We start from the raw sequence: 17,323 nt of genomic DNA on the forward strand, positions 1-17,323 counted from the left end.
CCATGCCATTTGGTGAATGACTTGCGAGACCCGTTGTACGAACACTCAACGCAACCGTTGCTCCTCTGTTGTTGTCCGGCAAAAGCGCGAGCTTCAGGTCACTTCCTAATTGGCTATCGCTCTGTTTCCCATCACAACCGCAAGGGTTTGCGGCGGCGTGTTGACCACACACACGCGAGGATTTAACATTTACAATCGGCGGCCTTGACTGTCTTCCGAGACGATTGGGGAGGGGAAATGAGTCTTAGCGTGTTGGAGACATCGGGTCAGCGGGACTTTGCTGACTTCGATCGCAAGGGATTGTCAAATTTGGCCGGATAATCAGTATCTGCGTACCTCGCTTCCGTGGTCCTTCACTGCAAAACGGTTTTGAACCCAACGGCGTTGCCATCCGCTGAACAGCTCCTCACTAAAAGAAACTTCCAAATACAAAACTTGAGCGTTCCCCTGATAGATCCTCACTAATTGAGACTTGCAGGTTGAAGCTCGAACGTCAGCAATAACGGCCAATTTGTCCGGCAAGGGCCCATTGCTCGGCTTTTAAACCCCACTGAGGTTGTCTTCACTCTGCAGCGGTATGGCACACAGACAAATGGAAACATGACTAATAAAAGGCTTTTAGGCATATTGATTTTTTTGAAGTACAGGCAGCAGTTTTTCCCCCTTGACACACACTCAAAATATTTGTACGTGCGCTAAGAAGATCCACGACGAGCTCTTCACCAACAGTGTTGCCCTTCACACAGGTTCGCTCAATGTTGGTTATTAATTGGCATTTTTCGTCAGCACGTCTCAGAATCACGCAGAGCAAATTCCTCCTGAGCAATAAACACGAAATGACATCGATACCTCTCGAAAAGAGATCGTCGTGTCTGAACGCTGCCATTCCAGCATTCAGTATGCGATACAATGCGGTGATTGTAGACGTGCCGATGCACCGAGTGTTTCGTCGATTGCCAAAGACACTTTTTGCCGTGGCTTCCTCACCCAGAGGCTCCGTCAGCCCTCCACCGCAACACATCACCATCGACGGTCATCATTCTTCCGCATTTCTGCAGCGCCATCACTCGTGCGGAGACGCTCGTTCGACGCCTCAGAGCGAGGACGTCGGGAGATGCAAGTCAGCGGTTTGCTCCCTTGTGCGACCGCCGCTGGAGGCTCATTACACTAATGCAGCAATGCAATCCTACTAAAGATCCCTCACCCGGAGAATAGCCTCTCGGGCCCGGAGAACACCGATTTTATGATAATAGACCGCGTGTATGTGTGCGCGCACAAACGTTTACAAGGAAATCAGCAACAGAATCTCAGTACCCACTAAGTAATGACAAATTCACCTGATCAATCTCTTGCCGTTATCAATTTGTGCCCAGAAGCTGTGTCAACGCGTGCTTCGATTGTGCGCCACGACATGGTGAGACCAAATTCGACTTCACGATAAATCAGTCTCGGAGCTGGGAATAATGAACCGGTTGACCGAGTACACTCCGTATTCCCGTCTAGGCTCCGAGGCTTCCAATGAAATCACATTAGCGCCGGCTAGCTGTTCATCTGTAGCGCGCAAAACTACTATATGTCCAAGAAGAAGAAGAAGAACAATCACCTTTATTGTCATGAACATGCATGCATGCACACAAAATGTGTTCTCTGCATTTGACCCATTCCAGTGAACACACACAAGAAAACGTGAAGCCAATGGGAATCTCTGTGCGCTTTTGGACGTTTCGGTAACTCATAATGGGGGGGGGGGGATTATGTCACAAAAAGACATAACAATAATAACATTACAGATCCTGCTTTCTTTTTGACCTTACAGCCGAACAGGACCCCCCCCCAAAAAAAATAAACAGTTGATTTGATCTTGATCGATCGAGATCTTTTATCTGTCAGGAAAGAGAAGGACCAAAACCCAGGGAGCGTCAACAACGGCAACACCAGATTCGGAGAAGCGAGATATTCCCCATTAATGAGCGTATTGAAGGGAATTGTTAGAAGTTGTCAGCTCCAACAGTGAGACCAAGAGTGCTTGTGTTGTGTCTTGCGCCAGCCTCAAAATGACCAGGATTTGGCAATCCTCTGTCTAATCTGAAAAATAATAATAATTATAATAATAATACTAATAATAATTTTCTGTTGTCATCGGCTAATTTTGCATTTTCGGGTTAGTCGCTTCCCAAAGTTGTAGCACAGCTCGGGAACGCAATTTGATAGGCACAAAGTCAAAGCGATGCTTGGCGCATCTTAAACAAGCACATTTTGAAAATGCTGGTGATGCCCCTTACTTCAAGGCAATTTCCGGAACATTGAAATGCAATAAATATGTCTACAGCGGGCAGTTTGACCCCCCCCCCCCCCCCCACCCCACCCCCTATTGCACGCCACTGCACTACCTGAAGTAACAACAAAGCTCTCCAGAACGTGTTTTGAAAAAGTGAGGTTAAATATCCTTTTTATTCACAAGTATAAACGTGAAGAGCAAATATTCACAGAGAAACTCGAGTTGTCCTCCGACTGCAAGGTCGCCCCGCCGTGGCGCGCGATTGTCCGAAAATCACGCGCTCCCCGGCGGCCACGCGTGGCGCGCCCCCGCGGGGAAGACGTCCTCTTAAGCCGGCGGCAGTTGACCGGGCAGCGGGTAGGAGAAAGGGAAGCAGCGGTCGAGTCGCGGGTCCGCGGGCGAGTAGCCCGGCAGCTCGATGGACGGGTGCCCGCCGCGCCGGGCTTCCGCGCCGCTCTCGCCCAGCACGTCCGCGGCGGCTAAATCCACGTAGGACACCGGCCGGAGGTGCGCCGAGGACCTCCGCCCCTGCCTGCACCGGGCCGCTTCGTACCTTTGGATGAGCGCCAGGTTGACGAGCCCCAGCAGGCACTCGAGCGCGCTGAGCGCCGCGGACATGACCAAAGTCCTCTGGTACTCCCGCAGCGCCTCGCAGGCGCGGCTCGCCCGGCCCGAGCGCGCGCAGTAGCGGGCGTACTTCCTCCGCACCAGAGACGCGGTGTCCCCGTCCACCACGGCGCCGCAGAAGGCGGTGAGGACCCCCAGCAAGAAGACCACGAGCCCCGGGAGGACCAGATTGGCGCCGCGCGGTCGCCGGAGCAGCGCGACGCCCAGGAGGAGCTGGCCGCCGCCGACGAGCAGCGCGGAGTAGAAGGCTCCGGCCGCGGCGCCGAGGCGGAAGGGCTCCCTCACGCCGGAGCCCAGCGAGACGCAGCGCAACCCGAGCACCAGCTCGCCGAGGGCGCACGCGGAGAGGAGCGCGCCGGACACGACGGCGCGCAGCCCGTCGCCGCTCCACCGCATGATCGTCCGCCTCCGCCTCCGCAGCCGCCTTCATCCTCCGTCCGCTCCGTCGCCGGCGCTCGGCCGCGCCGCCGCTGCGGCGTCTCCGCGCATGTGCGTTCCCGACCGCGATGCTGCGCTTTCATGGACGTGACGTGACGTACTCGCTCGCACGGGGTCATAGTTCGGCGGTGCCCAAACTGGGGTACCGGGGGCCACTTCGACGAAACATTTGACGCGCTTTGCAACGCTCGCTAAAAATAGACATGCGAGTCGTGTATTTGAGTGTCAAATCCTAATAAATAGCGGGAGGGGGTTTGTCGTGACGCCCGCGTCCCGTTATTGATGCAAATACACTAATCAATGCAGAGGGGGTTGCGCGGCAATATTCGCTCTTAAAATATTTACAGGAGGGATTCATTTGCAGAAATGTGCCATTTTATAGCCAGCAATATCAGACGTGCAATTTTGAGCTGCAGCCAATTCTAGATTGTCGTTTAGGAGCGGAAAGTGCTCTTCAGTGCGCCCTCCAGTGGACATCGTGAGCAACAACAATGACTTCTACTGTCCCGCGCAAAAAGGCATACACATACAGAGCCACCATTCTGCATGGCCATGCAGCTGAACAGGTTACATTTTGGAGGTGGGGGATGACGATGTCTAAAATCTGACTAAATACTGCCACTTCCTCGTATAGTATATTGCTTTTTTGCGTGTACAAGAAGCAGGAGTGCTATTCCAATAGGACGCTGCTGTATTAGGTTCAAAAAAGCATTTTGTCATGAAGGAAACAGGTGGACAAAGTGATGTGAATCGATTTTCGCACTCCCAGAGTGCTTGCGAAGGTGGTTTTGGCCTCACGACGACAACTTCGGGGGGAGCAAGCAGAACAAACGGTGTGAAGATAATACTGCCCTTGCTTTATTATTACTGAATCTTCAAAAAACAGAAAGGAGTAACAGACGAAGGATTTAAGTGATGAGTCACTAGAACAGAATTTAAACAACAGCCAAATGAATGAATGAAGCCCGAAGCGGTATGGACAATAGATGGATGGATGGTTTTAAAGGAAGGACTTTACACAGAATTGCTTGATATATAATCCATATTTCTTATTCCGTTTCCTCTATGATGCACCGTAGAGGGTATGTAAAAAAAAAAAAAAAAAAAAACAACAACTGCAATACACACAATGGCAAAGTACAGTAATAAGAAAACAAAACGAGTGGATTGGGACTTGTGCAACTAGTTCATTTCCTGCTGCTCGGCTGTCGCGGATGGCGCCTCAGCGTCGGCTGGCTCGCTCGATCCGTATTTGTTCTTCAGGGAACGTCCTAAAAAGAGCCAATACTCCTTGCGGATGCTGTCCTTCTCCTGGGCTAAAAGTTCACAAATCTTGGAAGGAGAAAAGCAAAGACAGGAACGGCGTCAGACAATATGGACCTTTTTTAAATTTATTTAAAACTATTAATTCTTTTTGATCAACAGCGACGTTCTTGACAACTCAATGAATACCCATGGAACTTACGAACTAATCCAGGCGGCTGTTGGATTTGGATTTCGTCAGGACCAGTGATGGCGGTAACGCGTTACTCAAAAAATGTGCACTGCACAAGACAACCAAAAGTCACACAATTCCGAGTTGAATCACTTACTTCTAGAGCTCTTTTTAAAATTTCCACCCGGTCTTCCTCTGCTCGTCCTTTTTGACTGTTGCTCTCCAAAGCATCCTCGTAACAATCAAAGAGAAATGCGAGAAGGTAAGAGGAACAATGGGTCTCCTTTAGCTCGAGGACTTTCTCCAGCAGGCCAGGTTGAGCCGATAAACCTCTGTGCTGAAATATCCTGGGGGAGGAGGTATCAATAAGAAATTGCGGTATCCATTTTCTAGTTATATTCCGACTATCCAGCATGAAGTTGTCTCTTGCGGGGGCTGTATTGTCAGTATAACAATTGTCTTGAGTGTATCGATACAGTGGGGCAAAAAAAAAAGTATTTAGTCAGCCAGCAATTGTGCAAGTTCTCCCACTTAAAAAAGATAAGAGAGGCCTGTAATTGTCATCATAGGTATACCTCACCTATGAGAGACAACATGAGGGGGGGGGGAATCCAGAAAATCACTTTGTCTGATTTTTAAAGAATTTATTAGCAAATTATGGTGGAAAATAAGTATTTGGTCAACTACAAACCAAGATTTTTTGCTCTCACAGACCTTGTAACTTCTTCTTGAAGAGGCTCCTCTGTCCTCCACTCGTTACCTGTATTAATGGCACCTGTTTGAACTTATCAGTATAAAAGGCACCTGTCCACAACCTCTTAGGAGTCACACTCCAAACTCCACTACGGCCAAGACCAAAGAGCTGTCAAAGGAAACAAAATTGTAGGCCTGCACCAGGATGGGAAGACTGAATCTGCAAGAGGGAAGCAGCTTTGTGTGAAGAAATCAACTGTGGGAGCAATTAGTAGAAAATGGAAGACATACAAGACCACTGAAAATCTCCCTCAATCTGGGGCTCCATGCAAGATCTCACCCCGTGGGGGGGGGGGGGGGGGGGGGTCTAATGAATGACCTGCAGAGAGCTGGGACCAAAGTAACAAAGGCTACCATCAGTAACACACTACGCCGCCAGGGACTCAAATCCCGCAGTGCCAGATGTGTCCCCCTGCTTAAGCCAGTACATGTCCAGGCCCGTCTCAAGTTTGCAAGAGAGCATTTGGATGATACAGAAGACGATTGGGAGAATGTCATATAAAAACTCGACTTATCATCATGCGTTGGGACTGCTTTTCTGCAAAGGGACCAGGACGACTGATCCGTGGAAAGGAAAGAATGAATGGGACCATGTATCGTGAGATTTTGAGTGAAAACCCCCTTTCATCAGCAATGAAACGCGGCTGGGTCTTTCAGCATGACAATGATCCCAAAGACACCGCCCGGGAAAAGAAGGAGTGGCTTCGTAAGAAGCATTTCAAGGTCCTGGAGTGGCCTAGCAAGTCTCCAGATCTCAACCCCATAGAAAATCTTTGGAGGGAGTTGAAAGTCTGGGTTTCCCAGCGACAGCCCCAAGACATCACTGCTCTAGAGGAGATCAGCATGGAGGAATGGGAAAAAATTCCAGAAACAATGTGTGAAAACCTTGTGAAGATGTTTGACCTCTGTCATTGCCAACAAAGGGTATATAACCAAGTATTGAGAAGAACCTTTGTTATTGACCAAATACTTATTTTCCACCATAATTTGCTGATAAATTCTTTAAAAATCAGACAATGAGATTCTCTGGATTTTTTTTTTCTCTCATTTTCTCTCTCATAGTTGAGGAAAACCTACAGTATAATGAAAATGGCCTGTCTCATCTTTTTAAGTGGGAGAACTTGCGCAATTGGTGGTTGACTAAAAACTTTTTTTGCCCCACTGTATTAATATGTGCAGTGCAATTGATCCCAGACGGCTCGACAATGTTCATTTCTTTTTTTGTCAAACACGAGCCAGTTCAACCTGCACTCATTTAACTTGACTACAAGGAGGATGTTGCACTTTTTTTGGTCACATATTGAGCAGGTTCTGAATTTTTTTTATAAAGTTGAATTTATTTGACATTGGTCATTTCTACACACACATGAATTGTCACTATAAATTTATAGGTCTTGAGTTGAACCATTTTACATCGTTTCAGATGAGCCAAATATTCTCGAATCAATGCAAAATGATACTCATCAAATGGTTAATCACTAATGAATTGCTACAATCCTAGAAATAATTAAAAAAAAAAGGCAGGAGCAAAAACAGTACTATTCTCATTATCAATGCCATATGCCAGTAATGTTTTTTTACGGATTGAGTCCAATCATGCTGAGATGACCAAAGTTTTCTCAGGCATCACTCCTTTTAGGCACACTCAGACAAATTAATGTGAGTGAGTCATGTAGATTCAAATCATGATGTATTATTATTTTTTTTAATGCATTTAAAAACCCCAATTCCATGTTCAATTGACTACGCTACAAAGACAATATATTTAATATTCAAATTGAAGACAGTTATTGTTTTTTTTGGTTTGTTTTTTTAAATACTCGCTCATATTGAATTTGATGTCTGCAACACTTTCCAAAAAACCTGGCACTGCAAGGAATTTAGGGATTTCATCATCCACAGCCCATATCATCATATAAGGATAAAAAAAAAAAATCTGTAGAAATCGCTGCACATAAGCGGCAAAGCCAAAAACCAACATTGAATGTCTGTGACCTTAAACCCCTTAGGCGGCACTGCTTTAAAAAAAACAGCATAATTGTGTAAAGGATATTGCCATGTGGACTGAGGAACACTTCAGAAAACCATTGTCAGTTAATAGTTTGATGCTTCATCTACAAATGCAGGTTAAAACTCTACCAGGCAAAACGAAAGCCATATACTGTATCAACAACCCCCAGAAACGTGTGATGTAACAGGGGTGTCTTGGTGCCCATGGCATGGGTAACTTGCACGTCTGTGAAGGCACCATTAAGGCTGAAAGGTAAATACAGGTTTTGGCGCAACATATGTTGCCATCCAAGCAACGTCTTTTTCAGGGACGACAATGCCAAGCCACATTCTGCATGTGTTACAACAGCGTGACTATGTAGTAAAACATCGCGTGTACTAGACTATGTGTAGCGCATTATTAAATGCAAAATACGACAACGGAGACTCCAGACTGTTCAGTACCTGACGTTGTACGTCCTCAGTTCCCAAACGCTTAGAGTGTTGTTAAAAGGAAAGGTGCTGTAACACAGTGGTACACATGCCCCTGTCCTAGCTTTGTTTTTTTTTTTTTTTTTTTAAAACGTGATGCAGGCATCAAATTCAAAATTAGTGAATATTTGCAAAAATAAATAAAAAGTGAATCAGTTTGAACATGAAATATCTTGTCTGTGTCGTGTATTCAATTAAATACAGGCTGAAAAGGATTTGCAAATCATTGTATTCTGTTTTTATTTATGTTTTACACAACATCCCAACTTCATTGGAATTGGGGTTTGTGAATTGTTGCTGGAAAATGTCTTACCCTTTCAAATAGTTCCACACGCTTTCGTTGTGGGGGGCCTTTCTGATTTGGGTCAGACAGTATCTTACATGAAAATACAAATAAAAGAAGATTAAGTCAGTTGTAGATGCACCCAAACTGAAGATGCAAGAATGGTGCAACATAACCAATGAAACATTCAGTGTGTATCACGTGGTGATTGTTGGTATTGCAGTTAATAGTAAAAATGCAATCTGAAGAGGCTCTCTACAAAACTGCCACACTTACTCAATCTCTCGCTCAAGTACGGCTTGATCCGAGAAGCCTGCGGTGTGTGAAATGACAAAATGCCTCTGGTTCCACGCAGAATTATTCCTCACATCTTCATCCAAGAGATTCTCAACAAATTCCAGCTCAGCGTCCCACAGTTTGTACTCCTGATGGTTTGGTGAGTGGTCGAAAAGAGAGAGGAAAAAAAAAAAAAAAAGTTACAGCAAGCATGGAGCACTTTGTACTTCAGGCTGAGTTTACACTGCATGGTTCAAGTGACACATTACAAATTCAAAACTGGCACAATTAGAATCCTTGGACTGGAAAAAGGACCCCTATTCAACTGCCAGGTCTCGTGGAAAAGTGAGACCAAGATGAATCATTTTGAAACTTTTTCCACCATTAATGTGAACTAGAACCCATACAACTCAATAAAAAAAGCACTCCTTTTCGAGAAGCAATCGCGACAATGTGGTTGCACAAGTGCGCACACCGTCATTGGCTGTGTTCAGAATTAACCAATCACATACAAACTCTTGTTAAATGGAAGTCAGCACACAACTGTCACCATTTTAAGTGATTCAAATAAAGTTCAGCTATTCCTGTAGGCCTTCCCTGATATTTTTGTTGTCACATTTGCAGCACAAGCCACGGCATCTGAAGGATCAGTCAGGAGAATGGTACAAAATAATTTCCGAGACATTAAATATACTGTACCGTGGAACACAGTGAAGACTCATCAAGTGGAGAAAATATGGCACAACAGTAACATTACCAACTGGACTTTCCTCCAAAACTGATGAAAAGACAAGAAGAATACTGGTCAGGGAGGCTGCCAAGAGGCTGACAGCAACAGAATCAGAATCATCTTTATTTTGCCAAGTATGTCCTAAAAACACACAAGGAATTTGTAGTTGGAGCCGCTCTAGTACGACAACAGACAGTCAAATTGGCAGAGAACACTTTGGAGACATAAAGACATTGACAAAAAACAGTCACTGACCAATAAAGGGTTGCTAGTTATCTAGTAATGCCGGTAAGTTTTTTTTTTAATTATATTTTGACAATTGTGCAAGTTAATGGCAAGAGGGAAGAAGCTGTTGGAATGTCTGCTGGTTCTAGTTTGCATTGATCGGTAGCGCCTAGCAGTCAGCGTTAGCACACACTGTCCGACTTCAGCTAGAAAGCAAGACTGTCAATAAAAGCCTACTAGTACATCTGAACTTTCTGTTGGATAAATCAGAGGCACTTTGAATGATGACAGGTGTGTGCTGATGATTGAGAGGCATGGCTCCTGCAAGTCGGGCCCCCCCCCACCCAGCCCCACAGCACAAACCCCAGCATTCCCTCCACATTCCAGCCAGCACCCACTACCCCCCCCCCCCCCCCACAAACCAGGCAGGCCCGAAAACCCCACAGCCCGCAGGCGACCACGGCCCCCCTCCCCACCAGAAGAGGAGGAGGCGACAGCAGCGGGACGCAAGGAATGGAGAGAAGAGGAGGAAGTAAGCCCGAGGCGTGACAGGGGAACCCCACCAACCCCCCGCCAGTAGCCAGAACCGGGGACCAAGGCGGGCGTCAGCTGGCACTGCCCCAGCACCCACGGAACACGGGCGAGTCCACCATCAATGCTCTCCGGGAGGTCAATCCAGTGGTCCAATGGATGGGCACATTGACAGCACACTGGGGGGGGGTGCAGTGTGAAAAGCCCTTCATGGTGACTGACCGAGTCAATTATTGAATGTAGCATGTCATGACACCTTTAATGGCATGTTTCATTGCACTGATTTTTTTTAAAGCTTTCTATTAAATTGTCATTGTATTTATTCTGGCACAAACATAATAAAAAATAAAATATGAAATCAATACATAAATTAAACCATCAATGATTCGGGCAGGCGATCATGCATGTGGACAATGGAAACCACCAACCTGGATGACCCATTGTCTGTGCTGCCAGGCATGGTAGTTCTTTGCGTCTTGGCTGAGGACGTCTGCAATGAACTCCAGCTCCTCTGAGGGATCGTTCAACCACTCGACTACTATACGTCTGTGATGCCTGGAAGAATGAAATACTTTCGTCCTTTTAACTAAACAGGGTCTCAAACACAGTATCCACAAACAGTCATGTAACACATAAGCATATAATGTGAGACTTACAGTGGATACGGAAAGTATTCAGATCCACTTAAATCCTCTGTTAAATTGCAGCCATTTGCTAAAATCTTTTAAGTTCATTTTTTTCCTCATTAATGTACACACAGCACCCCATATTGACAGAAAATAAGCAGTTGAATTTTTTCAGATTTATTAAAAAAGAATAACTGAAATATCACAGAGCCATAAGTATTCAGACCCTTTGCTCAGCATTTAGTAGAAGCACCCTTGTGAGCTAATACAGCCATGTGTCTTTTTGGGAATGATGTTTTTTACACCTGGATTTGGGGATCCTCTGTCATTCCTCGTTGCAGATCCTCTCCAGTTCTGTCAAGTTGGATGGTGAACATTGGTGGGCTGCCATTTTCAGGTCTTTCCAGAGATGCTCAATTGGATTTAAGTCAGGCCTCTGTCTGAGCCATTCAAAAACAGTCACGAAGTTGTTCTGAAGCAACTCCTTCGTTATTTTAGCTGTGTGCTTAGGGTGATTGTCTTGTTCGAAGGTGAACCTTTGGCGCAGTCTGAGGTCCTGAGCACTCTGGAGAAGGGTTTCGTCCAGGATATCCCTGTACTTGGCCGCATTCATCTTACCTTCGATTGCAAGCAGTCGCCCTGTCCCTGCAGCTGAAAAAAACACCCCCACAGTATGATGTTGCCACCACCATGCTTCACTCTTGGGACTGTATTGGACAGGTGATGAGCAGGGCCTGGTTTTCTCCACACATACCGCTTAGAATTAAGGCCAAAAAGTTCTAACTTGGGCTCATCAACCCAGAGAATCTTATTTCTCGCCATCTTGCAGTCCTTCGGGTGTTTTTTTTAGCAAACCCCATGCGGGCTTTCATGTGTCTTGCACTGAGGAGAGGCTTCCTGTCGGGCCACTCTGCCATAAAGCCCCGACTGGTGGAGGGCTGCAGTGCTGGTTGACTTTCTAGAACTTTCTCCCATCTCCCGACTGAAGCTCTGGAGCTCAGCCACAGTAATCTTTGGGTTCTTCTTGACCTCTCTCACCATGGCTCTTCTCCCCCATTTGTTCAGTTTGGCTGGACGGCCAGCTCCTGGAAGGGTTCTGGTCATTCCAAACGTCTTCCATTTTAGGATTATGTAGGCCACTGTGCTCTTAGGAACCCTAAGTGCAGCGTAATTTTTTTTGTAACCTTGGCCAGATCTGTGCCTTGCCACAATTCCGTCTCTGTGCTCTTCAGGCAGTTCCTTTGACCTCATGATTGTCATTTGCTCTGACATGCACTGTGAGCTGCAAGGTCTTATATAGACAGGGGTGTGGCTTTCCTATTCAAGTCCAATCGGTATAATCAAACATAGATGGACTCCAATGAAGGTGTAGAACCATCTCAATGATGATCGGAAGAAATGGACAGCACCCAAGTTAAATATCTGAGTGTCACAGCAAAGGGTCTGAATACTTATGGCTATGTGATATTTCAGTTTCTCTTCTTCAATATATCTGCAGAAATTTCAACAATTCCGTTTTTTTCCTGTCAATATGGGGTGCTGTGTGAACATTGAGGGAAAAAATGAACAAATGATTTTAGGCAAATGGCTGCAATATAACAAAGAGTGAACAAATTAAGCGGGTCTGAATACTTTACGTACCCACTGTATAAGTGCATATCTTAAATGATTTACACACAAGTTTGTATTGCTTTTTAGATATTTGTAGTGGGTGAAGGGAACCAGTGATAGCAAAGAGGAAAAATGTGACTACTCAAACTTATCGCTACATTAGTGATACTCTACAACTTAAGCAGTACCGGTTTCTCTGTCCTGGCTGCTCAGTACAATATACAGTAGCTAAGTTGACATTAAAAGGGACATACTCTGGAGAATTGACTTTTATTGATTGTATGCACAACAAATTTTAGAGCTCTGCAGTAAATTCCCAGCCATCAAGTGTGGAATTAAAGAACCAAGTAAATCTTTTACTATCAGCCTATTCCTGATGTGTCTGTGAGCAAGTCATTCTGCACATCAGCCCACTGTGACATAACAGTGTGGCTAATTTACATAACCACACCTAAACAGAGTTTCTCTGCCAATGGCTATAGTTAAATTAGCCAGGGCGGGCTTCACGGAAGTTAATAATAAGTGTTTTGGGACGCACAGCTTCACGTCAGCCAACAACTTTGGCTTCTCTGATAAGCAGCACATCTTTGATTGCTCGTTAAATTAATCGACAGTGTGGGATAGGCTGGGGGTATTTTGTGGTTCTCCATATCATTTTATTCGGCCCGAATTCAAATAATCAAATGCAGGGCAATAACATCACGTGGCAATTACTAAGGTTCGCGCACAGAACACATTCGGTAAGGAAAAAGAGTAGTAATTGCACTCTGGCTAGCATTCTAGCCACCTGCTATAAACAAACACTGTCGAGCTCAGCTTTTGGCTACCGCTGTTTTTGGGAGTACGTCTAACTTAACTCATTTGAAAAGATATCGCTAAAATTTGAATACGAGTGCACCACAGAAAAAACAAAACAAATACTGTCGTACAAATCAATTTCCAGCGGAATTGAAAAAGCCTTTCTTGGGATCTTCAGATGGAGCCAAAGCAACAGCAAGTGCCATTATTAGTAGACTTTACTTTACTTTACGTTACTTCTCATTTTTATGATGTTTTTAAATACATTTGTTAAACACTGTAACTGCAACGGATTACTGGTTAAATTATTTACCACAAAAAAAAAGTTCAATTGAAACGTGCGGCACGGTGAATGACTGTTTAGCACATCTGCCTCACAGTTCTGAGGACCGGGGTTCAAATCCTGGCCCCGCGCCTGTGTGGACTTTGCATGTTTCCCCCGTGCCTGTGTGGGTTTTCTCCAGGTACTCTGGTTTCCTCCCACATCCCCAAAACATGCGTGGTAGGATGATTGAAGACTCTAAATTGCCCGCAGGTGTGAATGCGAATGGTTGTTTGTTTATATGTGCCCTGCGATAGGCTGGCAACCAGTTCAGGGTGTACCCCGCCCCTCGTCTGGAGATAGCTGGGATAGGCTCCAGCACGCCCGCGACCCTCGTGAGGATAAGCGGCACAGAAAATGGATGAATGGATGAAACGTATACTGGTTTGCCACTCACCAGACTTGGTAGTTTTTAGGTTGGTCCTCAATGATGGCCGTAATGTACCTCATTTCGTCCCTTAGGTCCTTTGACAACGCTTGTAGTAAAACTCGCCTGTAGTGCCTGCATGTTCCCGCACAACAAAAAAAACTGTTTTCCACAACATAATTATCTACATGCCTATAGTAACTTGCAAAAGTACGTTGGTCCTTTTGAAACTGTGTATCAATGAACTAACTTTTACAAATACAATCACCAGCAGCCAAAGGTAAGAACTGAACCTATATAGTGAGGTAATGGCCTGGCTAAAACAATGCTACAGTATTTATTAATTGAGGCAATGGTGACCATCTCAAAGGAAACCATTTTCAATACACATCGAAACCATAATTTATTTTCAATAAAACACATTAAGACCAAGCTCACCACACTGTGTAATTTGCTGCATTCAGTTCAATAGCATCTGCTGTCAAGGCGAAAGCTCGTTCGCTCTTTTCGTCATTCTTCAGCAGGGCACGGAAATAGTCAAAGACATCAGAGACTGTTGGGGGGGGGGGGGGGGGCTTAAAATGTTAGACACCAAAACAGACTTTGCCCACATTGGTTACAGTTATACCTTCATCCATCGACTATACTCATTCTGGTCTATATTAATGCAATAAATACTTGCAACTCTTGATCATGTAAAGGCTCAGCAGGACAGATTACATAACGGAGCGGGCCCCCTCTACTTTGCCCACCCCTAAATTAGCCTGGTCCCAGTCTGAGCAGCAGTAGAAACGATTTCTACAATAACTTGCAAGTCTGTGGAATTATTTTTCTTCCACCATTACTGTTAACAGGCGTTTAACTGCGACTGTGACTTTTCTCACGGGCAAGGCACACAGATGCGTTTATACATGCTATGCATTGACACAAAAGTCCCATTAACAAAAGAACATTTTGTGCATCACACTAAATTTGCACCAATGTCAGCGCAAGTGTGTGAGATTAGAGATAATATGGGCCAGAGAATGTTATGAAGCGACATCACTGCGTTTGATGAAAAGCAATACTGTTGTTCAATTAGAAATGAATCTGGGAATGCCAGCAAATCATGTTAGAGTCAGGAGAACCTCAATACTGATGGGATTGCAGAGAAATAAATACCATGTTTCCTTCAGGTGGGAGGAGAGGAGACCGGTAAAAAGTCATGGTTTACTTCCACTGAGTTTTTCCTATAGCATGCTTGCAGGAACACCCCTCAGGTCCAAAACATCGAAACAACCCAACGATCACGCTGCTACCACTGCTTACTGTTGGCATTGTATCTTAAAATGCTGTTGTTGTTTTTTTTCCCACCAGATCTAACGGATCCCACCCCTTCGAAAAAGTTAAACTTTTGTCTCATAGTCCACAGAATATTTGTCCAAAAGTCTTGGGGGTAGTAATGAAGATGTTTCTTGGCAAATGTGAGATGAGCTTTTGTTCTTTTTATGTCACCAGTGGATTTCGCATTGGAACTCTCCCATGGATGCTATTTTTGCCCAGTGTCTGTCATATAGTTAAGTCATGAACTCTGACCTCAACTTCTTTGGTTGTCATTCTGGGTTCCTTTGTGACCTGGATGAGTCATCATTGAAATATTGGTCGCAAACTTTTGGTTGGCTGACCACTCCTGGGAAGGTTCCAGACTTGGGGTGTATATCCCCACTCGCTATTCGTGAGGATGTGCACGAATAACTCGCGAATCAGATTCAAATTGTGACTCCTTGTACTCTTAAAAAAAATAAAGAGATGTATGATTGAAAAAAAAAAATATAATAATAATCAAATGTTTGGATTTGAAAACTATCTATAAACTTAACATATACAGGTGATCCTTGGCTTTTGAACAACTCTTCTGATTATTCTTTGCACTCCTCTGTCAGAAATCTTGCGAGGAGCACCTGATTGAGGCAAATTTGTGGTGGTATGATTGGCTTTCCAATTACGTATTATGGCCCCAACCGTGCTCACTGCAACGCTCAGAATATTCGATATGCGCCTGTAACCAATGCCATCGTTATGTTTTGCAACAATTAGTTTGCGATTACCCATCATGTGATGTGTCTTGAGTCACACCTTGGAAATTAGACCTTTTTGTAGGCCATCAATTAGAACTGAACCAGCTGATATTCATTTGCACTGACAAGGGGCTAGATTGCTGTTTGATTATTGATAGATTTTAGTTGTTGTCTTGGCTTTCCATGCCTTTTTTGCACCTCCCGTTCTTCATGTCTTCAATACTTTTTCCCTGTGTCATTTTACATTTTTACACACAACTTAATTTCTGATCTTATTTGTTCTACTTTCTTTGTATGTGTGGATTACTTGGGCTGTTCCCAACATCTGGTGAAATTTTCAGGTCCATAGCACCTTTGGAAGTATATTTAGTGAGGAAAAATGGAGACGTGTTAAATACTTATTTCAGCTGCTGTATATTTTTTCCCCATCTGCAAAATAGGGGACAAGTACCCGCCCGAGGGGGATGTGCATAAGTGTTGAACACTAAGTTAAAATGGCAGCGCCCATAAACCACATGGACATTAAGTAAACAATTGTGGGATGTTTTTTGAAGTAAATGCTTCATGGCAACAGTGGCAGCTCTCGTCAGGATAAAATAGTTGGTCTTTGATTCGTTGTGATTCGAATGCGAAAATTCTAATTCCGTGTTTGGTTTTTTTTTGCTGAAGAATTGACTCGACTTAAACTGACTCGTTCGTAGCACTAGTTCCCCGTTTTCTCCATTAGCGGACTGTAAGATTTAAACCACTTAAGTTTCTCATTTTGTCCTTGAATGGTGCATTTCTTTTTGAGCTCTGGCAGCATGTGGCCAGTAAAATTTAACTCAGCTTTCCAAAGACTGTGGTCAATCATCTGTCATCTGTACCGAACTTACACTTTTCTGAATAAGCAATCTTGACAACAGGGTTCGGTCCATCATCTTGAGGAACAGGCTCCAAGTCAGCCCACTCCTTCCTGTCTCTGGAAAACAGAACACGAACCTTGATCATTGACAATAAAATTCAGCTCTAAATTCAAACTTGGACACAAAACACGACAGATAAGGGGGGAACTTGTCCAGGAAGTGATTTCACATTGAGAGCGGGGGAAGAAAATAAATACAAATAAAGAACAGGACAACGGTAAATACTGTACAATACGAAATTTGGTGGCTCGAAACTCATTCATGCCTTTTGCACTCAAAAGTAGATTCAGTGGAGGTTCTATTTAGTGGAAGAGTTAGCTCATTAGACACAAGTACGTTTCTGTAACGGAACAATACCTGTAAAAAATATATCGATGAATGACAAAGTCATCGTCGATGTGGTCCCCCGCCTCTTCGTTAAACTCGTTGTCTTCTTTAAATGTCACAGAATCGTTGGAAATCTCTTCAATACCCGACATTGCTAACTTGCTAAATGAGTTGGTCAGGGAAGGAAAGGCGACAACGCAACTTCCGGTTTGACGGAAAGACGCATTTCAGTTCAGTGGGACATTTTGCTACA

General features: G+C 44.6%; 2 protein-coding genes across 2 annotated transcripts; both read right to left on the bottom strand.

Moving 5' to 3' along the window:
• Positions 1-2,432: 2,432 nt before the first annotated feature.
• Positions 2,433-3,399, bottom strand: LOC133484397 (transmembrane protein 271-like). The gene has a single exon (XM_061786878.1). The coding sequence runs from the start codon at positions 3,299-3,301 to the stop codon at positions 2,606-2,608; it is 696 nt and encodes a 231-aa protein (XP_061642862.1). The 5' UTR covers positions 3,302-3,399; the 3' UTR covers positions 2,433-2,605.
• A 780-nt stretch (positions 3,400-4,179) lies between these two features.
• Positions 4,180-17,277, bottom strand: fnta (farnesyltransferase, CAAX box, alpha). The gene is made up of 9 exons (XM_061786877.1): positions 17,101-17,277; positions 16,714-16,799; positions 14,220-14,334; positions 13,812-13,916; positions 10,486-10,612; positions 8,572-8,720; positions 8,326-8,388; positions 4,936-5,125; positions 4,180-4,675 (listed from the first exon to the last, which is right to left on the bottom strand). Exons 1-9 carry the CDS (start codon positions 17,220-17,222, stop codon positions 4,526-4,528), a joined length of 1,107 nt encoding a protein of 368 aa, XP_061642861.1. The 5' UTR covers positions 17,223-17,277; the 3' UTR covers positions 4,180-4,525.
• Positions 17,278-17,323: the final 46 nt, after the last annotated feature.

This window comes from Phyllopteryx taeniolatus, chromosome 10, assembly GCF_024500385.1.
Source record: "Phyllopteryx taeniolatus isolate TA_2022b chromosome 10, UOR_Ptae_1.2, whole genome shotgun sequence".
In the NCBI taxonomy this organism is placed as follows: domain Eukaryota; kingdom Metazoa; phylum Chordata; class Actinopteri; order Syngnathiformes; family Syngnathidae; genus Phyllopteryx; species Phyllopteryx taeniolatus.

Bases quoted from the DNA above. Each gene is read 5' to 3' on its own strand.
- LOC133484397 (XM_061786878.1), bottom strand. From the start codon at position 3,301: ATGCGGTGGAGCGGCGACGGGCTGCGCGCCGTCGTGTCCGGCGCGCTC.
- fnta (XM_061786877.1), bottom strand. From the start codon at position 17,222: ATGTCGGGTATTGAAGAGATTTCCAACGATTCTGTGACATTTAAAGAA. The intron at 10,613-13,811 runs GTGAGTGGCAAA...TCATTCTTCCAG, and splicing joins CCTAAAAACTACCAAGTCTG to GCATCACAGACGTATAGTAG. The intron at 4,676-4,935 runs GTAAGTGATTCA...TCTCCTTCCAAG, and splicing joins TTTTAAAAAGAGCTCTAGAA to ATTTGTGAACTTTTAGCCCA.